This window comes from Ambystoma mexicanum, chromosome 6p, assembly GCF_040938575.1.
Source record: "Ambystoma mexicanum isolate Mex_15411 chromosome 6p, UKY_AmexF1_1, whole genome shotgun sequence".
NCBI classification, from domain to species: domain Eukaryota; kingdom Metazoa; phylum Chordata; class Amphibia; order Caudata; family Ambystomatidae; genus Ambystoma; species Ambystoma mexicanum.
Window position 1 is genome coordinate 1469777904 of NC_090935.1, and position 24247 is coordinate 1469802150.

The 24247-nt window shown below is 42.7% G+C and overlaps 1 protein-coding gene across 4 annotated transcripts in view; it reads left to right on the plus strand.

Moving 5' to 3' along the window:
• NAAA (N-acylethanolamine acid amidase) overlaps window positions 1-24247 on the plus strand; it is a 539996-nt gene that overhangs the window by 139270 nt on the left and 376479 nt on the right. For all 4 annotated transcript variants that reach the window (XM_069626299.1, XM_069626298.1, XM_069626296.1 and 1 more), the window contains exon 4: window positions 19971-20061. In XM_069626299.1, the coding sequence (XP_069482400.1) occupies window positions 19971-20061 (91 nt within the window). The remainder of the gene's footprint in view (window positions 1-19970; window positions 20062-24247) is intronic.

Genomic DNA, 24247 nt, shown 5'->3' on the forward strand with positions numbered 1-24247 from the left:
CAGAAGAGTTTGCCCATCCCAAATAGTCTGACAAGACTCCCTCACGCATGGAGTCGAAGTACCTGAAGACCAGGCTGAGAGGCGCCCTTGACAAGGAAGCATGATTACGCCGCAGAGCCGAGCGCCCAAGGCCAGGTATTGATGCAAACATAATTACATTCCTGGACAAGAATGTGGAAGGTCCCAAGAAGTGTTGGTGGGATGGGTACAAGGCGCCATTTGTTTTCGAAGAAATGCAAATTGTGCTATTTCCTCAAAGATGTAAAGGCAAGCCCATTAAGATAGACACTAAAATAGGCAAAGTTCTTCATTAGAAGCGGGCCTGTTTGTACAGGGGCTCTTCTTCGAGGATGCTTACTAGAGGAAATGTCCACGTTGCTGGGGACCTAGACAGTACTGTCATCTATTAAGAGTAGGTTTTCTCGAAGCCGTAAGAAGCAAGGCCTGCTCTTCTACCTGATATGCTTTGGAGTGATGGTCCCATGTGAACTGGCCGACATGGCAGTAGTGGCAAGATCAGATGTTTGATGCATTTATCCTGACCTAGAGTCAGGGGAGCTGAGGATAAACCTGGTGAAAAGATTCCAGACAGCCAACACAGTCTACAGGTGGGTGTTATGCACAGTGCCAGTGCAGCCATTGGTCAGGCAGGACAGCTCCTTTTTGAACAAGCCTATGACACCCTCTCAAGCAATGTTTGGGTGCGCAGTCTCGGCAGTTGACTTTTAACTGGAGTTCTTTGCACACATACCACAATTCTCAGATCTGTCCTAATTAAGTTATCTTTCGCAAGATCATGGACAAACAAGTGACTGAGTTGTTCAGGAAAGACCTTATATGTGCCACATCTCAAAACTTCATCAGCAACATTTTGGTTAAAAGAAAACGGAGGTCAGTCATGGAGTGTAAAGGAACTTAAAGGAATGGTGCGCTCAAAAATATTATTGTCCCGAGCGTTCGGGCATGTGGTTTTAAGCAAACTGTGATGGATTGTAAAAACATTTCCTATGCACCTTACTTTAGTTTTCCTCACTTTTACACATTCAAAAGCAACGAGCCGGGCGCGACCATCTTGTGCTAATTTTATCCGTTGATCCACCGAGCCTAAGTTTAAGTGCCCCTGTGGCACCAAATCATATCCCCCACTCCTGAAGCTGACATCACTAGACACGTACAGCCCATTTCACAACACAAATGCACGTCTCGTGTCAATGTTCTCTGTGCCAGCTAATGACCCGTCTCCATGGAAATGGCAGGACGCCTCTTTCCTCAATAAGTATAAACCGACCGCTTCTCATCAGACAACATCAGAGTTGCTTTTTCAATTGTTTCGTTGCTCATAGCCCGTGCGAACAGATACTAGTACTATCATTATTATCGATTTCAATATTGTATAATGGCAACAGTACAGTCCTACCAGTACGAGCCAGAGTATTCCGAGGCAGAATTAGTTGAAAGAGAAAGATGCGGAAAGAATGGGGCATCGGACGACATTTGGGAGGACAAATCACCGGATCATGAGCCTGGGCCTAGTCGCATGGAAGACGTTTCCACTTGGTATACCTGTTATCGGTGCAAGGTCATGCCAACCGAGGTGGAGAAATGCTGCTGCAGAGAAAACTATGGATGCTTGGCCTACATATCAGAAGGAGACACACCACCACTATGCGTTACCGAGCTGCATGACTTCAAGGCAGCCTGCCTCACAAGGTCCGTGTTGAGGATTATGATGGTGCTTATGCAACAGTTCGCCCTCGCAATCCAAGTAACGAGTAAGTGTACTCTGGATGTGATGTCACTTTGCCCACTCAGGCCACTAACGTTTCATGTTTGTCTCCTATATTGTCGTAACCTTGATTTTTCACTGCCAAATGAATGCAGTCTGGGAATTCAATACATCTCTCGCGCTCTGTTGAAATCATAGTGGCCATCTTATGTGTCTTTCACGTACAACCAAGATACAATATTTCTCTGTGCCCCAAACTTTATGGATTGAATAGGTGTTCACTTTTGTATTGTCTATACACTTTAAAGCCCAAGTTGATTGATCCATGAAGTAACATTTGTACAGGCAACTATGCCATATGATACAGGATGTATTTTCAAATAAGGTTTGTACACCTATCAGGTTTATTTAAATACAGTATGTATGTTTCTCTTCCTCAGGTAGTACAGGCTGGTGGCCTATCGTTCGTTTACATGGTGGCTTCATGGGAGGCTTGGATACCGCGTTCGGCGAATAATACCCACCTTATTAAGGACATGGCTACCTCCGAACTCGTAATGAGGCCCAATGTGTAGTACATTCCACCATCAGCAACAAAATAAAATACAAATGATCTTTTACAAATAGTTGAAATTTTTCAGTGAATCAAGGAGACTCACTTGTCTATGAGTGACATGCAACAATGGTTGGTGGGCTTTTACGCTCACCCCCTCTGCAATAATCCATGCCCCCCGCAACTAAAAATGGCAGTTCGCAACTGTGGCTGTGCACTCCCAAGGGGGCTTGCAGAATGGGAACGGCTGAGGTGTCAAACATCATGTCCCCTTCAAAGCCATCTTCCGCACTGCGGCCATTGTTCACATGGCCTCCCCAGACCCAGTGTCTCCAGGCTCCTTCCTCTGAAGCAGACCGCGCCCCTGCTATCCACATAAGTGTGTCTCCCTTCAGCAGTGTTCCGGTCCTTTTCCGCACGCATCACCGCTCCCCCCGACCCCCACTCCCACCCTCACTATCAATGGCAGTTTGCACCTGTGGCTGTGCGCTCCCAAGGGGGGGCTGGCAGGGTGGGAACGGCCCAGGTGCCAAAAAACATGTCCACTTCAAAGGTATCTTCCGCACAGGGGCCATTGTTCACATGGCCTCCCCAGACCCAGTTTCTCCAGGCTCCCCCGAAGCAGACCCCTCTTGGAGAAAGATGAATGGAACAGCTTATTTCACCAAAAGAGTTCGTCTAAAAAATGCAGACAAATATATGGGCATTGTAACACAAGCATTTATGGGGGCATGGGGCAAGGGTCTTCTTTTCAGGTGCCTTATCAAAAGGGCTGATCAGTGATTTGTAGCCCCTGAGCCTCTTGGTTCCAGACACATGGGAGATGCGTGTTATTTTATTAAGTGGATATATGACTGCCAAAGATTGTTATATGGTGGGCAATTTAGGCTGGTCCAGAGGGAGAGCTTGATAGGTAGCTGCATTCAAAGGGAATCGAGGGCATCAGGTCCCTGGACCATGGCTTAGCAGGGAGGGGGTAGAGAGGGCATGAGTCGGTCATCAGAGTTGGATGGGGCGCAGGGTCTCGGGCAGGCCTTGGTCTCACATTCTGCGAAGAGCAAATCCTGTAAGTTCTTTATATTTGCTAATAGCAACAATGAAATAGCTGAGTTTTTTGTGAGAACAGGATTCGCGCGGTGCTGGCAGGCGTTGGAGGTGGCCTGGGATGGCTGTGCATGGCACTGGGAGAGGCAGAGCTGACAATTCAGCAGAGTGGCAGAGGCCTAGCAAAGGACGGCGTTTAGAAGATACACAATGGAGTCCAACCTACATGCACTATCACAGCGTTAATACACTTATATCAAGAAATAGTTGATACAAATAGATATTGGAGGGGCAGAGATGGATCCCTCCTTGACTCATGCTTCTTTTACATGGGGTGAGATTGATATAGGGGGGCAGGACACAACCTCTGTCCCCTAACACAACCATGCCCCCTCTAGTATCAATTGTAGTTCGCACCTGTGGGCGTGCCTTCCCAAGGAAGCTGGCCAGGTGGGAAAGGCCAAGGGGCCAAAAAACATGTCCACTTCAAAAGTATCTTCCGCACAGCGGCCATTGTGCACATGGCCTCCCCACACCTAGTGTCTCCTGGCTCCTCTGAAGCACACCGAGCCCCTTCCACATAAGTGTGTCTCCCTTCAGCAGTGTTCCGGCCCTTTTCTGCATGCCTCATGGCCAACCATGCCATCTCCAGTTTCAATGGCAGTTCGCACCTGTGGGCATGCGCTCCCAGGGAAGCTGGCAGCGTGGGAACGGCCAAGGTGCCAAACACCATGTACACGTCAAAAGGGTTCTTCTGCTCGGTGACCATTGTTCTCATGGCCTCCCCAGACCCAGTGTCTCCAGGCTCCTCTGAAGCAGACCGCGCCAGAAACATGTCACTCATTCACATACACACCCATTTTTTGATTTCTTTATAAACCTCCTAACCCCTTGAAATGTATCCTAGGAACATCTGTGAGCACTGGAAGTCAACTTGTGATAGTGTTACCTGTGAACCTCTGTGAACACTCGAGGTCAACTCGTGATCGTGTCTTCTGTGAGCACTCAAAGTAAACTATTGATCATGCTACCTGTCCTCCTGTTACTAACTACCCTGCTTGCTGAATCTAATTGTTAGCCAAGGTAAGAGCAGGTCACCTATTAACTTCACTGTAATCATCTCTTTCTGATCTCAATATTTCCATCTATTTCCACCAAATCTACCCAGTAGTGCAATGTTCATTCATCTCAATGACTTTACCATTGTGTAATGTTTAAAGTGTTCTGATCTCAATATATATCAAATGTCGTCTGTGTCAATTGTGATAGAATCGCAAGTTTCTCGGACCATTTCTATTAGCATGTTTCCTTTTTATTCATGAAAGTACATTCAACGGACAAGTAAAACATTACTATTTGCGTTGCATCAATGAATTCTCTATGAAAGTTATCCCAGTGTATATTCGATTATGCTGCACAGGTTTTGCTTCTTTGACCAAAACAAACATTGCATAGAAAACTTAGATATAATGCCATCAATTTCGTGCATTCAGTTCAATTTTTCTTGTAATTATGTCTACCTTTTTTATACAGATCTTATAGATTATTCAAGAATGCCTGGTTGTACGGTTTCCGGTTGCTGTTCTAGGAGCCATGTCAAAAGTAAGGGCACAATCCTGCATACATTCCCGAGGGATATTAATTTAATAAGAGAATGGGTTTGACATTGTGGTTTTCCGGTGGACGAGCTTGAAAGTAGAACCCAGGCTGTCTTTGGAGACTCGAGGGCCAATCGATTCCGCATCTGCAGCCTGCACTTTGGAGAGGATATGTACGACCAATCGCAGTATACAAAAAAGCATCGACTCAGAGTCCCGTAAATTGCTACCAAATGCAATTCCAACTCTATTCATGCACACGCAGCCTCAGGTGAGTTCACTATTGATCAATTAGCTGTAGGCTGTTGGGTACTGAACAGGTAACATGTGCGTATAGGTGCTTTCGGTGTAAATGTCTTACTAAAGTTTGCATATTTACCAGATTTAATTACTTTTTAACTATACCACATTGTTCTACACATCGGTCCCGGGTTTATGGACAATCAAAGAAAGTAACTATGACCATAGAATACAATGCCATAGTGCCCTACAAAAGAAGCATAATCGGTTGATTGACATGTCCATTTATTTAGGAGAGCATACTGACGGAAGCACAGACCCTCGCAAGTGACCATATCACCGACACGTCCAGTATACCAATGGTGAACCCTACAGACTGGCAGACGTTCATATTCTAGACAGTTTCATCTTCCCACATATCTAATGCAAATCTTATTTTCCCTTTTACCACTTCATGACAATGGACTGGAAATGAAGGATCAAGATTCTGCATCCATTTATTTACCAGAGTCAAAAGCAACTTCAAGTGCCTATCAGGTATTTTTACTTCACCTTTCAATTACGAGAATGTATTATGCTTGGAATTTAAAATAATATGAAATCTGTTATGGATCCAGTTGGTTCTTCACACTGTGTCATTTATGGGTGTCTCTTTATATGTACCATTGTCTGCATCACATTCTCTGTTCCCTTTCGCTGTTTTCATCCGTACTAAAAAAAATACTGTGTTACAGGGGCATGCTGGTACTTCGACTACAATTACATCGTCCTTTGGAGCAGGTCCAGAGTACAAGGTATGCGTGACCAAAGGTTCCCTTGAATGAAAGAAAGTAAATCCTATATAGGATACTATTAGACAGTGACATGTATGCACTGCAGTGTTTAAACATTTTACGATTTCAGTTCTAAATTACACTTCATCCGTAATGCAGAGTACATTGCAAAATGTTTGAGGGTGACATTACCACCAGTATGTTTTGCACGGTGATCTCTGATGAAGTACACCTGACATCAATCCGGTGAAATTTGAAAAGAATATTTAGGCAAAATGACGTACACTGTTTGCGAGGGTATGTGTACAAGTGCTGTGTACGATGAAAGTTTTTAATTTCCAATACGATTGACTATTTTCTTTATTTTTAAGAATATTCTATTCAAGGTATGTAGACAAAGTGTGGCATCAGAGGTGGAGGTACACGTGTGGTGGATCAGCTTGCTGGTGCGGTCATTACAGAGAAGACCACGGTTTCAAAGAAAATCAAGAAAACCCAGCTAAATAAGAAACAATGTAATTTTCTAGAAGTGTTTTGGGCTGGTATTTTCTTAAGTTTTTTCAGTTAAAGCACCATTGTCTGTGTGTGTGTGCTATACATTGAACATGTTTTATAACCCATCTCCTAGAGGCCCAGAAGGAAAAGAAGTATAAAGACACAGACAACAAATGAAACCAAAGATGCTGCTTGCCAAACCGATTTCACAATGGAGCAACTACTATTTGAGGCGCAGCGTGGTCCAGTCAATAAGCAGACTCGAGATGCTTATGTCCAATGACCTGAAACTGAATTGAATGTGACTGGCGAAGCCAGCAAAGTATTATTGGACCTTTGCTACAATGCGAGAAATACACAAGATGATGCTGAATATAATTAAGATGCATTGAATTACCTCGCTGACCACTTGGCACAATCTACACCTGCAAAAAAAGAAAATTCCACCCAATAAACTTTCCATGTTGACAGTTTCGCCAATTCGTGTACAAATTGCACAAACTGAATTAACAGAGACTGAAGCTTCAACGCAATTGACAGATGAACTTGCCAAAGATCTCGACTTCAGTGTGGGCAGTTTGGTCCGATTTGTCCATTTATAATAATAATAATAATTTAGCATTATGAGTCCCAAACCACATTCATGCAGGACGATTGGCTAATAAAGGAGAACAAATAGATTGTATTCGACAGCTGCCTGGTAGAGATTATACTGATGCTGAAATATTTCCATCGAGAGAGGGGGAAAATATGCGGGGAGCCATAAGTGAATGTGACTCATGTATTGCAAGGCACTAACCTGAAAATCCAAGCAACATGTGTCCACCGACCTAATACATTTTCATGGTCCGCCCAACCGATGCTGGGCAAAGTGCCGGCTGGAAATCTACTATGTTCAGCAGCGTTACTTTTGAGTGGCTCCACCTTTAGTAAGTTGTCCAGTTTCTGTCCATTTGTGGGAGTTCAATTCCTTGCTAAAACCCAGTACTACAAAGAGAATTTTTATTCCCCGCTATTAGTGAAGTCTGGAAAATTTAACAAATGTCAATTGAAAGTACATTCTCTGGCAAACGGTTCAGGCTAGCTGGCGACGGACAGTATGATAGCCCAAGATTATCTGCAAAGTACTGCTCATACCACTTTCAAGACATGGAAACTAAAAGAAAATTGATTTCTGACATTGTGCAGGTGACCCAATGTACATCCTCTGTGGCCATGGAGAAACATGGTTTCATAAAATCTGTCGAACATCTTCAATCGAGGGGAATGCAAATAGATCTCATAGCCACTGACAGACATGTTTCAATAGCCAAGGCCATGCGAAAGCAGTTTCCAAACATTCGTCATCAGTTTGATGTATGGCACGTTGCCAAATCAGTGAATAAAATAATTACTGCTGCTGGTAAAAAAAAGGGGTTGGGAAATATTTTACAGTGGTCTCAGTCTTTCAGCAATCATCTTTGGTGGTGCTCCAAAACTTGTGATGGGTCTGTGGAAATTCTACTTGGAAAAATGGCGCTCATTGATGATCCGACATTGACTCATGGACAGAAAACATACATTTTCTAGGAGTAACCTGTCATCGTTTACGGTGGTCTAGCAAGAAGCTGACGGCGAAGACTTGTGATTCAAGATGCGTCAAATGCGCTTCTTATACCGAAAGGAACACCTTTTACCGCTGGATAAAGATTTGATGCTTGCATACAACGAAATTAAACATTTGGTTCATAATCGCAATTGGAGGATGTTCTCGGAGCGTTTCTTGTGAAATAAAAGCACATTATAAATTGCAGAGTATTGGTGTTTACATTAAAAATTCAGATTTGGGACACGCTGTTCTGTGAGATGGTGTGTGTTGATATTCCGGGTTCTGCGTCAAATGACTTTAATACGTATGTGATGACGGTGCGCGTTTGGCTACGCTGCCCACTAATGACGTGAAAATAGGTGGAGAATATAGCTAGGAATAGTGATGTCAGCTTCAGGGGTGGGGGATATGATTTAGTGCCGCTGGGGCACTTGAATTTAGGACGATGGATCAAGGGATAAGATTAGCACAAGATGGCTGCGCCCTGCTTGTTGCTTTCGCATGTGTAAAAGTGAGGAAAACTAAGGTAAGGTGCATAGGAAATGTTTTTACGATTGATCAGTTTGCTTAAAACCACATGCCCGAACGCTCGGGACAATAATATTTTTGAACACACTATTCCTTTAATTTTATATGGACAGTTCAGAATTGTAGACAGTTTTAAGATACTCCTTTTGTGATAACTGTTACATTGAACTTGGGGAAGGAAACCCTGACACTTGCTTCAATGAAACTGTATTGAACTTGGGGAAGGGAATCCCGAGAAAGTGTGGAACTGTATGACCTTAAATCAAAGAGAAGGTAACTTGAACACTGTGGTGAACTTGTTGGTACTTGGGGAAGTGGAGCTGAAAAATAAGTCAGTGCTGGAAATAGCTCAGAACTTTACTTTTTGAACACTGTTTAGTTTTTAGTTTTTTTGAAACTTTCTTTATTTAACACATGGCAATGCATCACATATCACAATACAATATATTTGGCATTGTAGGTGGAAAGTACACAGGGGGCACACAGGGCGGGGGTGACCCAGGGGACAGTGACAGTGAGCCAGACAGGGGCAGAAGACACACACAGAAGTTCCTGAACGAGCATCCAATATGACACGTCAGTTGATTGGTGCACAAAGTAACACAAACAAGAGATCGGAGTTATATTGCCAATTGGTGACCCACATAAGAAGTAGGCCATGAACGACCCCCAAATGTTTCTTGGGCAAGAGTAAATTGGCTGCATTTGCGCCCAGTGTTCGTCCATGTCGTTGGCCCACACAACATCTCTCAACCAGTGTTCATTGTGGGGGACATTTGCACTCGTCCATTGCAGTAATATGCATCATTTAGCTAGAAGAAAGCATAATTTTACAAACTTGCTCATGTTGCCCATGGGGGGATCAAATATGTAAAACAGACATGGCAGCCGGACAGGATGAACCTCCCGGTCTGCCATTTCTGACATAACAGTGCATACCTCACCCCCAAAACGGCTGCACCCTCAGACAATCCCACAGCATGTGAAAGTATTTGGCATCAGGACAATTGCACAGAGGACACGCCCCGGTCACTTCATTAGAGAACATGCGTAGCCTGGCCGGTGTGTAATGAAACCTGTGTAACACTGACCAAAGGTCGTCCGTGATGTCAATTTGTAGGTCGGCCGCCCATTTGGATCAGACACTGCACTGTGGTGCAGCCTGGTGGTTCTGTATCGTCCGATATAGAGATGACACCAGACCTCGATTTCATCCTGCAGTTAGGACGTATGCTGATAGTGTGTCATCTACAGGCTCCACTGGGAAGTCCACCGTAAGCTTGCATATTGCAACCACTGTGATGATGTGTGGCATGCAAGCATTGGAGTGTCGCTAGGTTGAATGAAATTTCCCTCAGAGTAAAGGGTCCCTAGTGTATTGAATCCGTGTCTTGTGCAATTTTTGCGTGAACGTGAGTCCATTTGTGGTAGATGGGGTACACAAACCCACAGGGGGATGTTTCTATGGTACAGGGAGGATACACTGACTACTTACCATATTTTGCACCAAGCGAGTACAGTGGTGCTGGCCGGGTCAAATCCACAGCTATCTGCGAGCCAAGCAGGGAGAATCAATGAGTGCAGGTCTTTGTCACCCGCAGAGTGTTTTTCTAAGCACGTTTGAGGAGAAGGCTGTTCCTCAGAATACCAGTAAGTAGCAAATTGCGCCTGTGTGACCATCCAGTATAAGCTAAAGTTCGGAGCAGAAAATCCGTGCCTGTCATATGGTTGCGATAGTGTGCTCCACTTCAGGCGCACTGCTCCAGAGTGCCACATGTATTTACGTTTATTGGTTTCTAAGTCTTGGAAGAATGACCGCCTGGCTACATCTGTAGGTTAAGGAATACATATAGCAATTTAGGGAGCAGTCATTTTAAGAAGCGCTATTTTTCCCACAGTCCTGATGGGGAGATTAGCCCATATTTTGAGTTTATCTTGCAGCGATGCAGCTTACACAGCATAGATGTGGTCATGTAACTCAGGGCAGTGTCTAGAAATGGTGATTCCCAATCAGCGTATGGTCAGGGGAGACCACGTGAATCCCTGTAGGTCAAGAGGTGAAGTAGTGACGTCTGTGAGGGGGGAAAGAGTTCTGATTTACTACAATTAACTTTAAGACCCAATATCTCGCCAAAGTCTGAGACATCAGACTTAATGAGTTCCAGATTTTTAGAGGGGTCTCTTATGTATAGTAAGTAGTGTGTCCTCTGCATATAAAGAAATAATTTCTGGTTCCCCAGTCATCCTAATATCCTAGTGTTTATATTTATGCCGTATGAGATCTGCAAAAGGTTCAATAACTATCGCAAATAGGAGGGGTGATAGTGGGCAGCCCTGTAGGGTGCCCTTCTCTGTCCCAAAGGGCGAAGACAGCGTCCTGTTAGTATTAGAAGATGCAAAGAGACGAGGAACTCTGGGACAAACCCACATTTTCGTCAACACTGCGTACATGTACCCCCCAGGATACCGAGTTGAATGCTTTATGGACGTCCAGAGCGTCCACAACCTCTTGCGTTCCAGTGTCTATTTGGGCCAGTATATTAAAGAGGCGCCGTAGATTCAGTGCCGTGGATCTCCGAGGAATGAATCCCGATTGGTCTGGGTGAATAATGTGCCACATAAACGGCATCAGTTGTGTAGCTTGCGAATATTTTAACATCCGTGTTAATTAAAGAGAGAGGCCTATAGGAGCTGCACTGTTCCGCTAGCTGCTTGGGTTTTAGGAGGATTGTGATAATAGCTTCACGTATAGTGGTCAGTAATGTCTGCAGCCTAAGGGATTCTTGCCACAATTGCAGTAGATATGGGGCTTGGTGGGTCTTGTATCGTTTGTAGAATTCGGCTGTGAGGCCGTCGGTACCAGGGGCTTTCCCAGATGGCAAGTGCTCAATAACTTGGATGATATCAGTCAGAGAGATCGGTTGTTCCAGAGAGGTTTTAGCATCGTGGGAGAGATGACTAAGTGGTAATGCCTCTAGAAATCTTTCAGTACCTTCTGGTATGCGCGTATCAGCATTAGCATAAAGATCTGTGTAAAGTTTGGCGAGCACTTAATTGACAGTTGCCGGTGTGTGTAAAAGGTTACCTAAACATTCTTTTTTTTTTTTATTTGTTAGTCGCCCAGACCCGTGGGTTTCACGGCGAACTTTCATATACATTGTGGCATTTTTATACAGTGTTAGTTACAATCATAAAGAACATTTTTATCCTGAATTGCAATAAGTCATGGGGTCAACTTTCTTATACTAAGGTACAGTCAGTCACAGTAGTAGGTCACACTTTGTTTGAACACTAGTTGCAGATCAAGAGGTGACCCCTGGAGGTTCATGCCGGCCATGGGATTACATTTAGTGTTTTAGTTCAAAGAAATGAGGTAATCTGAAGCATTCTGGTACTAAGGTGTAGGGGAATGGTGAGGGTTAATATTTATTAAAAAGCCAGGTTTTCAGTGTTTTTTTGAATCTTGGTACAGAGTCCTAATTTTTGATTCTAAGGGGTAGTACGTTCCAGTGCGATGGGGTTAGAACTTTGAAGCTACTCCCTCCTGCTCTACTGTATTTGTAATGAGGAACTTCCAAGAGGGCCAGTTTATTAGATCTCAATGTCCTGCAGGAGATTTTTTTCTTGATGGTGTTATTGAGGTAGCTGGGCGCTTTATTGGTGTTGCATTTGTAGACTGTGGTGAGTGTTTTGAAGATGATTCTTCCTTCAATTGGCAGCCAATGGTTTTCTCTTCTGATGCTAGAAATATGATCGGATTTATTTATGCTTAGAGCTGCTCTAAGGGCTTTGTTTTGTAAAAGTTGGAGTTTATTCACGTTGGTTTTGGAGGTTCCTGGGAAGAGGATGTTATAGTAGTCCAATTTTGTTAAAATCAGTGCTCTGGCCAAGGTTATGCAATTTGTTGGGGTGAGAAATTGGCGGCTAAGTGCGATAAGTTTGGCTGTGTAGGCTGTGGAGGAGGAGAGAGTTGCTATTTGTTTGTGCATAGTGAGGTTGGCATATATGTAAACACCAAGCGTTTTAACTTGTTTGAGTACTGGGATTTGTGTACCATCAATGTTGATGTGAGTAGTTAGAGTGGAGGGTGCTTATTCTTTTTTGGGAGCCCACGATGAGGACCTCCGTTTTCTCAACGTTAAGGCAGAGACTATTTAGGGCCATCCAATTTTGAATTATGGCATAGACTTTATTGATGGTGTCAGTATCTCGGGTGTAGTCCCCTGTAATGGGGATGAGGATCTGGGTGTCATCTGCAAAATTAGTGTATATGACACCCACATTGTCAAGAGCAGAGAAAAGGAGTTTAGTATATGCATTGTAAAGGGTGGGCGAGAGGCAGGAACCCTGGGGGACTCCTATAGGTACTACTATGGGGTCCGCTGCATAGTTTCCAATGGCAACTCTGGATGTGCGGTCCGTTAAAAAGGATTTGATCCACTGAGTAGCGTTACTGGAAACATTTAAATCTTTTTTTAGGGTGTCACATAGTTTGTGATGGTCTACCAGGTCGAATGCTGCTGATAGATCCGGTAACAGTAGAGTCGTTAATTTGCCTGAGTCTCTAATGGAGTCCAGTTGGATTTTCAAGTCCAAGAGTGCTGTCTCCATACTGTGGTTGGGTCTAAAGCCAGATTGTCTAGCTCCTAGTAAGTTATTTTGTCCGAGGTGGGATTGTATTTGGTTGTAGGCTATTTTGTCGATGATTTTAAGTAGGAAAGGGACGGTCGTTATGGGCCTGTAGTTCGTAGGCACTAATGGATCTAATGTCGTTTTTTTTAGTAGAGGGGTGACCCATGCCGCTTTAATGCTGGCTGGGACCTGATTAGTATGGAAGGAGGCATTCACAAAATTAGTGATTATGGGTGTGAGAGTAGGGGCGCATAATTTGATTAGGTGGGCTGGAAAGTTATCTCCTTTGCAATTTGAAGCTTTGAGTTTGGATATAGTATTAAGTAGTAAATCGTAGGAGACTGGTGTAAAAGAAGAGGGGGTGGTATCTTCTATGATCATGGAGATTTGGTTAGACGTGTCAGTAATCACAGGAATGCACCCACTGCCTCTTTCCTGGCAAGCCATACGAGCAAGCCATTTACTTGGCCTGTCCCCCTCACCATACATAACTCAGTGCTGCCATGGGAGTGCGAAAGATTGTGGCGTAAGGATCCCTGCCCAGAAACCCTGAATACACATCGGCTTGCAGCAGCAAGCTATAAAGACAGGATCCTGTCAGCTAAACTGGATGAATATAATAGCAGGATTATTAGTGCCAAATCCAATCAGAGGGAACATTGGTCTTGGAGAACTTGAAGGAAGGAAGGGCTGTGGTATTTCTGGTAATGAGACTGATGCCTGGTGTCTCAGTATTCGGAATGAGTTTTCAAGGAAAATCAAGCAACATCAAGCAAATATATTTATTCAACAGGTGAGCCTACAGGATATATATACTCCCTGCTCACAGGAGTACCAAATAGTTAGGAGATGTAACCCTGCTCCACCTAAGTTCACCTTTTAGCAGGTGACAGATAATGAAATGACTAAAATTGTATCTGGGCTGAAACCAGCTTCATATACGGGTGATTCATGTCCTGCACGTGTAATGAAGAGCTCTATTCATTGTCTTGCGCCATTAATTACCAGTATTGCAACTCTTTCTCGACAACTAAAGTTCCACCATACTTAAGAACATTTGGGTAACCCCTTTACTTAAAAAGGAGACCTTGGATCCTGAAGATGTGGAAACTATTCTCCCATCACAAACCTTTCTGTTTTGTTTACAATTATGGAAAAATAACCTTGTTGAGATTGTTGATACAGGCCAGTTAACTTTGCTTATGCTGCTTGACTTGCCGGCAGATTTTAATCTTGTTGACCATTCCCTGATGAGTGAAAGGCTGACAAAGATTGTTAACAAGTTTGGCCTGAAATTGGGCCCTTTCTGGGCCCTCGGTCCTCAAGGGTCTCAATTGGTGATTGTAGGGCACTGGTTGTGTCACTTGGTTGCAGTGTGCCACAGGGCTTCTGCCTTTCCCCAACGCTTTTTAATATTTATCTTCGTCCACTTTTTTATCTTTTGGACATTGTTGGAGTGAAATATACAATGTACAAAGATGGCAATCAGGTCATCATTGAGTTGGCGGGGAGCTATGATCTTGATTCTTCCTATATAAATTGAGCTTATACTTTGATGCAAACTTGGATGGCAAAACGCAGCTGCCAATTTTTTCATTCTTATCAACGCATTAAAAAAATGGATAAGAGATACAGGCAGTTTGATTGCTGACTGCCTCATTCTGGTTTTGTCATCTATTAAAACTTTAGGAGTCCATCTTGATTTTAATCTCTCTATGAAAAAACAAGTGGGGCATGTGAGAACCACCAGTGCTTATATTACTAAACTGATCTAGTAGATTAGGCCTTTTCTGTCTAGGAACAATCTGTCGACTGTTGCCTGCACCTTGGTCAATTCTAAAATTGATTACTGTAGCAGCCATTTGGCAGGTGCAACAAAAGCCAATTTAAAAACATTGCAGATTGCCCAAAATTGCACAGTTCGAGCAGTCTGTGGTCTAGCCAGGAATGCTCGCATGACTGAGCCAAGAAGATCGCTCCACTGGCTGCTGGTCCAACAGGGAATATCATATAAGATCCTCTCCCTCATGTACAAATGCTGTGCAGGTAAGGCTTTTGGTCATTTGTTGGGACAGTTACATGACACCCTTGTTGTTAGATCTTTATGCTCTAACAGCAACAATAACCTTCATCTTTTCCATTTTCAACTAAAAAACATTGGAGGGACAAGCTTTAATGTCTGTACACCTCACCTGTGGAACTCTCTTCCACCTGGCATCCGTGCATTTCCCTGTTTGCAGAACTTCAAGAAAGTCCTCAAAACCTTGTTGTTCAATTCTAATGACTAAGAGGCTAATTCTTCTCTTTTGATCTCCCTGGACTTGACTATGTGCCCACTGTGATTTACTGCTGTTTGTCTGTGTGCGCACTGAGACCTATGGCCTATTGTCCATTATAAATAAAAAATAATAATGATATTCCCAAAAACATTTTCTTCATGTTGCAGGGGTGTGGTGAGACGGGCCTTTATTGGTGTGCATGGTGCATTGCACCATGTACATGCAGACATCTTGGGTGGAGGCCCCGATATTGATCAGGCAAGTGGAAGAAATCCCAATGCCACTAGATCCGTTCCGAGTATTGTTTGGACTTTCACCGGAAATCAGTCATGGTGGACACCTCCACCAAATGACTCACAGGTTGTTACGTGGAGCCAGGGCCTGTTTAGTAAGCACTTGGGCGCATCCATTCTCCCCACTCAATAGGAATGGTCCATTAAAGTTTTGGAAATTCAAAACGTGGAAAAACTGAATAAAAAATGGGCTGCAATCTGGAGATAAAATGGTTTCCTCTCATTCTATACATGCAGAGCCTTCTACTTATGAGCCGGAGGATGGACACCATGGAAAACGATCATTTGATGAGTACTCTTCCTGTTGTGGTTAGACTAATTGTCATGATACCTAAAGTCTGTTGTCTGCGTTTCAGTATTATCTGTAGAAGGTAATCAGTAGAGCAACAGTACATATGGCATTAGGAGGATGGGGAGGCTGGGGCTATTTGGCTTAGTAAAATGGATATGTTAAAGTGTTCATATTATAAATTGGTGCAGTAGCTGTACTCTCTGGTTACATTGATGGAGGAGTATATGCAGTAGATACAGATGACACACACCTTGTTGTTAACTAAGTATTATAAACTCAGGAGTAACCACTAAAGTGATTCAAAGGTGCAGGGGAGAAAAAGCGACTCTGGCACCATACATCACTAAATTATGCACAAAGAATAAAGTCTCCTTGATTGTTGGACACTCCCATCCCCTGCACACCCTCTGGGCTGGTACTTCAGCCAGTCAGAATGTATCTAAATAGTGTCAAATTTTATAAATCAAATTCATCAAGGGATGAGATATCTTTAATAATAGAAATATATACAATACATTCAGTATGGTATACACATTCAATCAAGTTTTATATCAAAGCTATTCAATTCTGACAAGTAAAAGAAAAATTCCACAAATTTTGTAAGTAACATATGGGTTAAAAGAGCTCAACACGTTTCGGGATAAGAATTCGCTTCATCAGGAGCAAAAGCAATTCATCAGGATAAGAATCAATTTAGGTTAAAACGTCTGTTCCATCTTCAACCTCCAGATTCATCTACAAAGCAAATTAGAGACTAGTGTCAGAGTGCGGTCATTTGATGTATGTACAAACATTTTCAAAAAGTTACCAAACAATTGAGATTATCACTTCAATTGACTGTTGGTGGGGGTACAAATGTCTGCTGTAGGGTACTGTGGTCCCAATGATCTCTTTATCCAAGGGTAGCAGTCGTTTATTGTGTAGGGTAGTACAAGTTCTGGCATAAAACACTGTGCCCTGTCAGTATGGTAATATGTCCAGAGTCCATATATCAGTGACGTGGGATGGAGGATTAAAAGCCTACCTCTATTCTCCTGTGTGTGCACAAATCGCTTTACTCCCAATAATGGTAGGTACTCTCATTCCGTGAGGTACTCATTCATGTGGCACATACCATCTTTAACCTGTGGAGTATAGATTAGAAACATGTCACAAAATATTGGGTATTTAAAGGTACATTGTCCTTCTGTTAGCTGAGTGTAGAAATGCCACGAAAGTGGGTTACCCACTGGTATGTTAATTGGCTCGGATGCGTATTGCCTTACCGCAGAGTGTTGTATAACAAAATGGAATTGAAGACTGACCAGAAAAAATGTCCATAGTTATTCGGGAGCATATAGCACATGAATATGCAATAGAATCACTTAGGAGTATTGTTTAACAAAACGCGCTTACCAATAGTGCACGAATAATCCCTTATTCAGCGATTCTGCCGACTAGGGAAAATACAAAATTCAAGTGTCTGTTAGACAGTTGTGCGAAAACGATAGCCCGCTCTGTTCAAGCAAGAATGTGGGACTTAGCTTAAAGGAAGAGCGGCTAACAAAGCACTCGATGGGGGCGAGGTAGTGAGGTGCTTACTCTCATTAGATCAACACGTGGGTGCATCTGATAATGTTCGGCGAGCAGAAACGGCTATGTTATCTGCAAAGTGAATAATATATGTAAATGACGTTAAGAACGTTTGATGTCATATGTCAACAAGTAGGTGCAATATGACTGAGTAGGCTTGGGTACTGCCTGGGTGCAAATGTGCACGTGGATGGGGGATGGAATGAGAGCATAACAGGGTTCTACTTCTACTCCCCTTAAATCTGCCCAATATGAAACACGGAAAGGGAATACAATGTATAGATGTCCCGTGTGTGTTGCACATTTCTTCTCAATATAAGGTGTACAGAGTATTGTATGCTTAAGTGATGGCTACATATACAGAAAACATGATAAGCAGATACATATTCAATTTGCATATTCATATGGAAATTATCCACATTATGATAGTTCATGCATACTTTCAAGTATACAGTTGACATTGATCAGTGCCAACACTGTGGAATGCAGAAGGTGTTCACGAGTCAGGGGGTGAGTTAAGGTTTGTGGAACCCACATATTCCATCTTTATAGCAGTATGTAAACATTTCTAAAGAGACTCATTACTTTAGGACAAAACAATGTGTTGAACGTCCATAGTTGAGTTACATTAAGTCCCGTGTCCATATACAGTAATCATACATCACATATATAACAATCTAGTATAGTGGACTATTCATTTCTGAAGTGTCAAAAAAAATAACACATAACTCAGTTCCTTCAAGCTTAAGTTAGTACTGTTTTGGCTGGAAATTCAAAGAAAAGGAGTTAAGGAAAATTCCTCATTGAGTCCAGTCTGTGGATTGAGTACATTTTTCTTTTAGCTAAAAGGGTATTCAAATCGCCTCATCTTGGTGGAGTTCTTACTTTTTCTATTACTACGTATTTCATTTGTGCTATGGAATGTCTATTATCTACGAAGTGTCTTGCGACTGGTGATTTCTGGCTCCCCGTTCTAATGTTGGATTTGTGCTCTGTTATTCTGTTTTTGATTTTACGGGTGGTCTGGCCAACGTAGTAACTCCCACAGGGACACATTAGACAGTATATCAGAAATGTAGAGTCACAAGTGGCAAAATGTTTCGCAGCGTTTCATGTGCTATATGCTCGCGAATAATTATGGAATTTTTTCTGGACAGTCTTCAATTTCATTTTCTTTTACAACACTCTACGAAAAGGCGATACGCATCCGAGCCAATTAACTTACCTCCAGCGGGTAAGCCCACTTTCTTGGCATTTCTACACTCCGCTAAGCGAAGGACAGTGTACAGAGTACCATACACCAGACGGTTGTACCTCCACCAACAGTCAATTGAGGTGATGCTTTCAGTTTTTTGGTAACTTGTTGAACATTTTGTACATACATCAAATGGCCCCACACTGACACTAGTCTCTAATTTGCTTTGTAGATGAATCCGGAGGTTGAAGATTGAACAAACTCTTGAACCTAAATTGTTTTTGATCCTGATTAATTGTTTTTTCCTGATGAAGGGAATTCTTATGCCGAAACGCGTTGAGCTCTTTTAACCCATATGTTACTTACACTATATGTGAATTTTTCATTTGCTTGTCAGAATTTAATAGCTTTGATATAAAACTTGATTAAATGGGTATACCATACTGAATGTATCGAATGTATTTCGATTATTGAAGATATCTCATCCCTTGATGAATTAATTTGATTTATAAAATGTGACACTATTTAGATCGATTCTGACTGGTTATAGTTCCAGCCCACAGGTTGTGCAGGGGACGGGAGTGTCCAACAATCAAGGACACTTTATTCGTTGTGTACATTGATGGAGGCTAATGTGTAATTTTGTCTTTTAAAAGGAGGAGGAAAACATTATTCTGGTCATGCAATTGAGGAGAAAGCCCCTTTTTGGGAATTCATACATGAGCATGTGAATTTGGTGTTTTGCTGGTATTTTATGTTGCTATTGTGTGCAGCTGTTTACTCAACATAGAAAATAACAAAACAACACAATGTTAATATGTATCCATTGAAAAAAAAGAAATTCCTTAATGACCAGGCCAAGTACTAACACCAACTTGGCCAAGTTTCACATCAGAAGCACTTCCATGGAGATGATCTTTTCTTTCACTTCCCTAAAACGGTTTACTGGAAGGGCCCTACAGTCAACTGCAAATCAAAATAGATGTATCGTTCCACTGTATTCCCTTTGCCGCCTTGTCTTTCTCTCCTGTTCAAACTCTCTACTTGTGTGCCCTCAAGCTAATGTCAGTTTGCGTGTGTTACATGTGCAAATCAATCTCTTTAAGTGTGGGTTAAAATACTTTTTTCATGTATAACCTAGTTGTGCCTCTTCTGATTACAGATTGCATATACTGGCACTACGTTTGTTGGTTATGTTGGGTTGTGGACTGGCCAAAAACCACACCAATTTAGTATCTCTGGCGATGAGCGAGGTAAGTGTCTTTATATACCAAGATTAATGTTCACTAGAACATTTCTGTTGTCGGTTGCTTTGCTTAGACGAATAATACTCTGCCAAACAAATATATATACATGACCAAAACCATTAAACCAATAAAAAGAAAAATATCAAGGTCAGGAAAAAGGGAAATATAAGTATTCATGAACAATCTAGGTCAAGGTTGTGTCAAATGGAGGTACCACGGGCTGGAACTGTCCTCCAAAGCCCTTCCTACACCCTCTGCAAGTAAATTCATGGTGATTGCTAAATGTGCGTCATGATAGCATATGACAGACAGCCTGTTCATTTTGTCTGCTATTAATGCCTGCTGACTGATGCTGTCACAAGCAGGGTTGGATTAAGCTTCTGGTGGGCTTCAGTGAGAGCACAGCTCCAGCAAATGCATTAGTCAGCTCAGCTATTTCACCAGGATTGAACCTGTAACCTGAAGGCTCCACATAGATGTCTGCATCAAGCACATTAATGTGCAAAGCTATGTTACTGGGATTTGAATTTTTAACTGTTGAGCCATCTCACCAAAAGTGAATTTATATAGTACACAATCCTGATTTTCCAAATGCTGGCGAGCTACAGTTGAGCAGCAATCTTTCAAGTCCTTTATAAAAGCACTGGAGTAGTCAGATAAAATAGAAAGTGTGAAGTACATTTGAACTGCGCTCCATTGAGGCTGTTCCTAACCGCTGCTATTACCACACATAGTGGCTCTCATTTTACCACTTGAAAGACTGACCTGTGAACCTTAGGGAATGGGATTTGTGAGACGTTTGTACAATTCACACATATTGGAATACTGATGTCACACAAAAAAGGGGCCCATTAGTGCAGTGGCTCAGCTCCTAGGGTAAAGTGGTGGTTGACTGTGGAGGCAGCCTCTGCAGAGCTGTCGTATTTGTAATGAATGATGTCATCTCCAGCCACCTATACATGCTATTGTCGGACTGCAGTGGTTTTGGAAGCCCACATAATTATGTATGCGAAATAAAACAAAGGAAAACAGGAACATTGTTTTTTTTTTTTTTTTGCATATCAGTTTCATTTCTTATGGGCTGACCTCAGCTAGGGAAGTGCTGTTAGCGTGAGATACAGGAAATTGGCCAAGGGTCTGGTGGGAGTTTTCCGAGATATTGCAACTCCCATCACCCCTTTCAGTTGAGTGACTGACATACAGCAACTGTACACGTCCATAGGCACACATTAAAGTGAAAAAGATGAATGCGTTGAAGCTTCCTTATGTTGTCATTGTGTGCGCTTTATAAATCAAACCGAAACCAATCTTCTTTTCTCCACAATAAAGCCTGTGACATATGCAGAACTAGAGGAAAAGTGATAAACTACAGTAAGCTTATAATGCAAGTCTACAAAGACACAACTAATTGAGTTAATATACCAGGCACTACCTGCTGTGACGACGTCTCCGCTCCCCCTCGGAAGCATTGTCCGTGTGTTCTGGGGAAAGTGTTTTCTGCATTCGAGCCGCTACAAAAATTCCCCCTTGCTCTACAAAACATGAGGTGAAATGGTATGAAGGTAAACGTTCCCGAAAATAATGCGTTAAAGTTAAATAAGACTAAAGCTACGCAGAAGGTTTAGAGAGGACTCTGGAAGAAGCAGATGCACGCTTCTTGCGCCAATAAATATGGCAGCTGAGAACCAAAAGCTAAAACACCACTGCTTACACGAGAATTCGAAATTAGTTATGTTGGTGAATTGAAGTAGGGCAGTGCACCCGACTCGAGAGTCTCATCTACTTGTATTGGTGCCAAAATGTTCATGAACATTCTGCGCACAATGGTTTTTGTTGACAGCCCAACACAACATGTGTGCTTATTATGCCAACGAGTTGCAACTGAGGGGGGCGTCTTACCATCGGTATTTGGGTATTTACATATCATTTATGTAAACATATTGATCTTTTTGATGTATCCCAAAGACAGGAGTATCGCTGTCTTTATAATCACCTTCACGTTCTCATACAGCATTTATAATTTTGCTGCAGCTGCATTTTATAGCTTTTTTTTATTTCAGGACCTTTTTATTTTCTGTATGATATTGTTGTGGTTTATGCAACCTGATACAACAATAACAACAACAAAATAGAAAGTGCAGTGACATTTGTGTTAAAAAAACGACCATAAATACCTCATCACTTTGCATGTATTGATTTAACATGCTCAAGGGTCATAATTATTTCACATGCATTGCATACAAAGTAGAAAAATTATTAGATAGAGGCGAGCTGGCCTATGCACAAGTCAGAACTCTATTGGTACAAGGGAGTGCTGCATGTCACACTCCCAGGGAATGTGTTAGATAATACACTCCTTTGTAGGGACCTCTCCGAGATATAATATGCCAGGCAGAAGGGTGACCCAGTTTATGGCAACATCTAATGCACCCGGGGGCCTGTTTTGCGGTCGTATTGTTGTAAATGTTCTAGAATTGGTATTAAAATAGGACTGTGGTCTGGCACAAGCAGTATCCAAACATTTAGAGAACAAGTCCATGAAACTAAAGTGAATTGAAGAGTAAGCCAGTTGTGAGCACATGGTATCCTTTTGGATTGGCTAAGATCATTTAGGCCAGACAGAGGTATTAGGGACTGAAGATCCTTCTGTTGAACAGGGTATGTGTAGGCATACAGAAGAAGCTCGTGTTTCAGAGGGGGTGGGCCTTGACTTTAAAATTATCCTGCCAAATTATAATGTATGCCTTTGAAAATTTTAGAAATGCTGCAATTTTCATAGACTGTTTTCCAAGTAGTCTTTCTCCCAAGAATGCTTCTCTTGGCGTTCTCTCCCACCAGTCAGTTTGAGATCTTCATTACATCTTAGGAATCGTTTCTGTTCACCCTCCATTGCACCTGGTTTCTCTCACCCCCTCAGCCCTCCTTGGGGTCTCGTTTCTCTCGCCCGGCATTGGAAGTTTGTATTCTCTCACCCGCCTTGGTGTTTGGTTTCTCTCACCTCGCCTTGGGGGTCTCTGGTCTCTCACCCCGTCTTAGCGTATGGTTTCTCTCTCCTCACCATGGGGTCTCTGATCTCTCACCCTGCCTTGGGGTTACATTTTTCATACCCTTCCTTGGGATCTTGGGTCTCTCACCCGGCCTTGGGGTTTGGCATATCTCAACCCACCTCAGGTTTATTTTTTCTCACCCCACCTTAGGGTCTTGGGTCCCACACCACACCTTTCTTTGAGCCTCTTGTCCCCTCTCCCGATTCCCTGGAGCCACTGCATACCTCTCTTCTTTGGATGGTGCTCCTTGGGAGAATCAGGGTGTTTGGCGGCTGGGGCACCACCTCTTCTGTTCCCTTCAGGTGTTGCGAAAGAGGATACTTAAAAACTGGAGGTCTGTGAGTGATTGTGAATCGATGGGTCTACCACAGGAAAGGAATTCAAATCGAGATTTAGAAATTGAAACTCAATCTGTTGAACCCGTGGACAAGACCTCATTTTGTAGTTAAAGGAATGGTTCGGTAAAAAATGTTATTGTCCCTACGGGTCAGCCATGTGTTTTTAAGCCTAAGTCGCTCGATTTTAGAAAAATTTCCTATGGACCTTACCCGAGTTTTCGTCCATTAAACGCATGCGAAAACAGGCACCAGGGCGCTGCCATTTTGTGATAATCCCATCACTTGCCGCATCGCCCTGGCTGACCTGCTTTTGCGGCACTAAATCATATCCCCCTCCACTGAGCCTGACATTATCAAAACATTCATATGCCCTGCCTCTCTCTGTGACTTTACTGTGCTGCGTAGGCAAACGCGCCCAGTCGTCGTCTACACGACTTCACACAGAACCCGGAAACCAACACAGATCAACTCACAACACAGCGCGCCACAATTCGGAATATAAAACTGTACTTTAAAATCAAACAGCAACACGGTACATTTGGTAAAGTACATTTATTTGACATTAAATGTTTATAGAATATTCAGCAATTTCCATATTAACTCGGAATGCCATTTATTTTCTTTTATCTTTATCCACAAAACTGTTCCGTTTTATCGTGAGTCACGTGCTGTTCCTTTATGGTACACAGGGTGTTGGTTTTCGTTAAAAGAAGCACTTTGGTCCCACGGTGAACCGCAAGGCTGTTCCATCAACTAGGCACTAGGCCAGCATAAAGGTTGATATGTTGCTTCTAGCCGCTAGTACCG